Raw genomic sequence first — 1283 nt, 5'->3', positions numbered from 1 at the left:
AGGGTTGCACGAAAAAAAAGTTGAATGACCCGCGAGTTCTTCAGCCCGGCCTGAATGTCGCAATGGCAAGGTACCCAGGCAATGCGTGTGCGGAATGGCTGAGAGATCGCTGACATTTAGCCACTAAATTTGAGGTCAGCGCCATTTTCCCCAGAGATTTAATAGACGCCTGACTGTCAGTACAAATGCAGATATCATGACTAGGAATCGTATCACATTATAACAGTGAGAAAGCCATCAATTCCGCCTGAAAAATACTGGTGTAGTCAGGAAGGTGGAAGCTAAATACTAAAAGTCCACCTTCTATCTCTTTAAGCGAGCTAGCTTGTAACGGCAATATTCCGTAGTAGAGGTGACAGCGATGCCCCTGGCTGAGTGCTCATTATTGCGTACTTTTTAAGACGAGAAATTCCTAGTTCTCAGTTTATGACCCGATTTCGAAGGAGATTGTTGGCAAACCCTACCAGCGCGTTGCAGATTCCAAGTTCCCAGAGCGGTAAACATGCTTGTGCGAAGAGTAAACAAACAAAGACAGCTTTTCATAGGTTGGAGTTGCGGAAAGAAAAGGCTAACATTCCGGGAAATACACACTCGAAGGTTTTTCGCGGCATATCGAGGGCTTTCAATAACTTCTCTATCAAGCCATTATTGGAGGATCTTTACTCAGTCGCAGTTAATCCTTCCATATATTACCGGATAGCCAAACTTTTTGATTTTCATTCAGCGTTGGGGTATTTATGCGGTTCATGGGGCTAAAAACATCTGAACTCTTCGAACTGAAGCATATCAGAATCAAGTTAATGTTAAGTTGACTAAACTATGCTTCCTTTGGAGAACGGATATGCTCCATTATTTACTTCTTAAGTACTTACCAGTACAAACACCGCGTCGTAATCTTGGATCAACACATTCCTGTCCAGATGCACGATCTACAACTTCTCTTGGCGCCTCTGTTGTACTCGTTGTTGCTGTGGGACGAGAAGTTGAGATCTGAAGTGGTTGATTGGTTGGTGGTCTCGGTTGTATTATAACTGGTGCCGAAGTAGTTGAAGGTACGGGGGGTAGGAAGGGATTTGTGGGTCGTTGCGTAATAGGCTGTGGTTGTGGCTGCGGTTGTGGTTGCGGCTGCGGTTGTGGTTGTGGCTGCGGTTGTGGTTGTGGCTGCGGTTGTAGTTGTGGCCGCGGCTGTGGCTGCGGCTGCGGCTGCGGCGCTGGATTAACTGGCCGCGAGCAGCAAACCTAAAATCATTTTGTAAATAATTAGAATTTCTTATTTACTTTTC

General features: G+C 45.6%; 1 protein-coding gene across 5 annotated transcripts in view; it reads right to left on the bottom strand.

The window, feature by feature from the left end:
• Positions 1-1283, bottom strand: part of LOC108374839 (venom serine protease Bi-VSP-like) — a 12649-nt gene that overhangs the window by 6297 nt on the left and 5069 nt on the right. For all 5 annotated transcript variants that reach the window (XM_017630872.1, XM_017630870.1, XM_017630869.1 and 2 more), the window contains exon 3: positions 873-1239. In XM_017630872.1, coding sequence (XP_017486361.1) covers positions 873-1239 — 367 coding nt within the window. The remainder of the gene's footprint in view (positions 1-872; positions 1240-1283) is intronic.

This window comes from Rhagoletis zephyria, unplaced genomic scaffold (genome assembly GCF_001687245.7).
Source record: "Rhagoletis zephyria isolate East Lansing unplaced genomic scaffold, Rhagoletis_zephyria_1.1 Rzeph_scaffold_08181, whole genome shotgun sequence".
Taxonomy (NCBI): Eukaryota; Metazoa; Arthropoda; class Insecta; order Diptera; family Tephritidae; genus Rhagoletis; species Rhagoletis zephyria.
The sequence above is the reverse complement of the archived record's forward strand: the minus strand, read 5'-3'. Positions and strand labels throughout refer to the sequence as shown.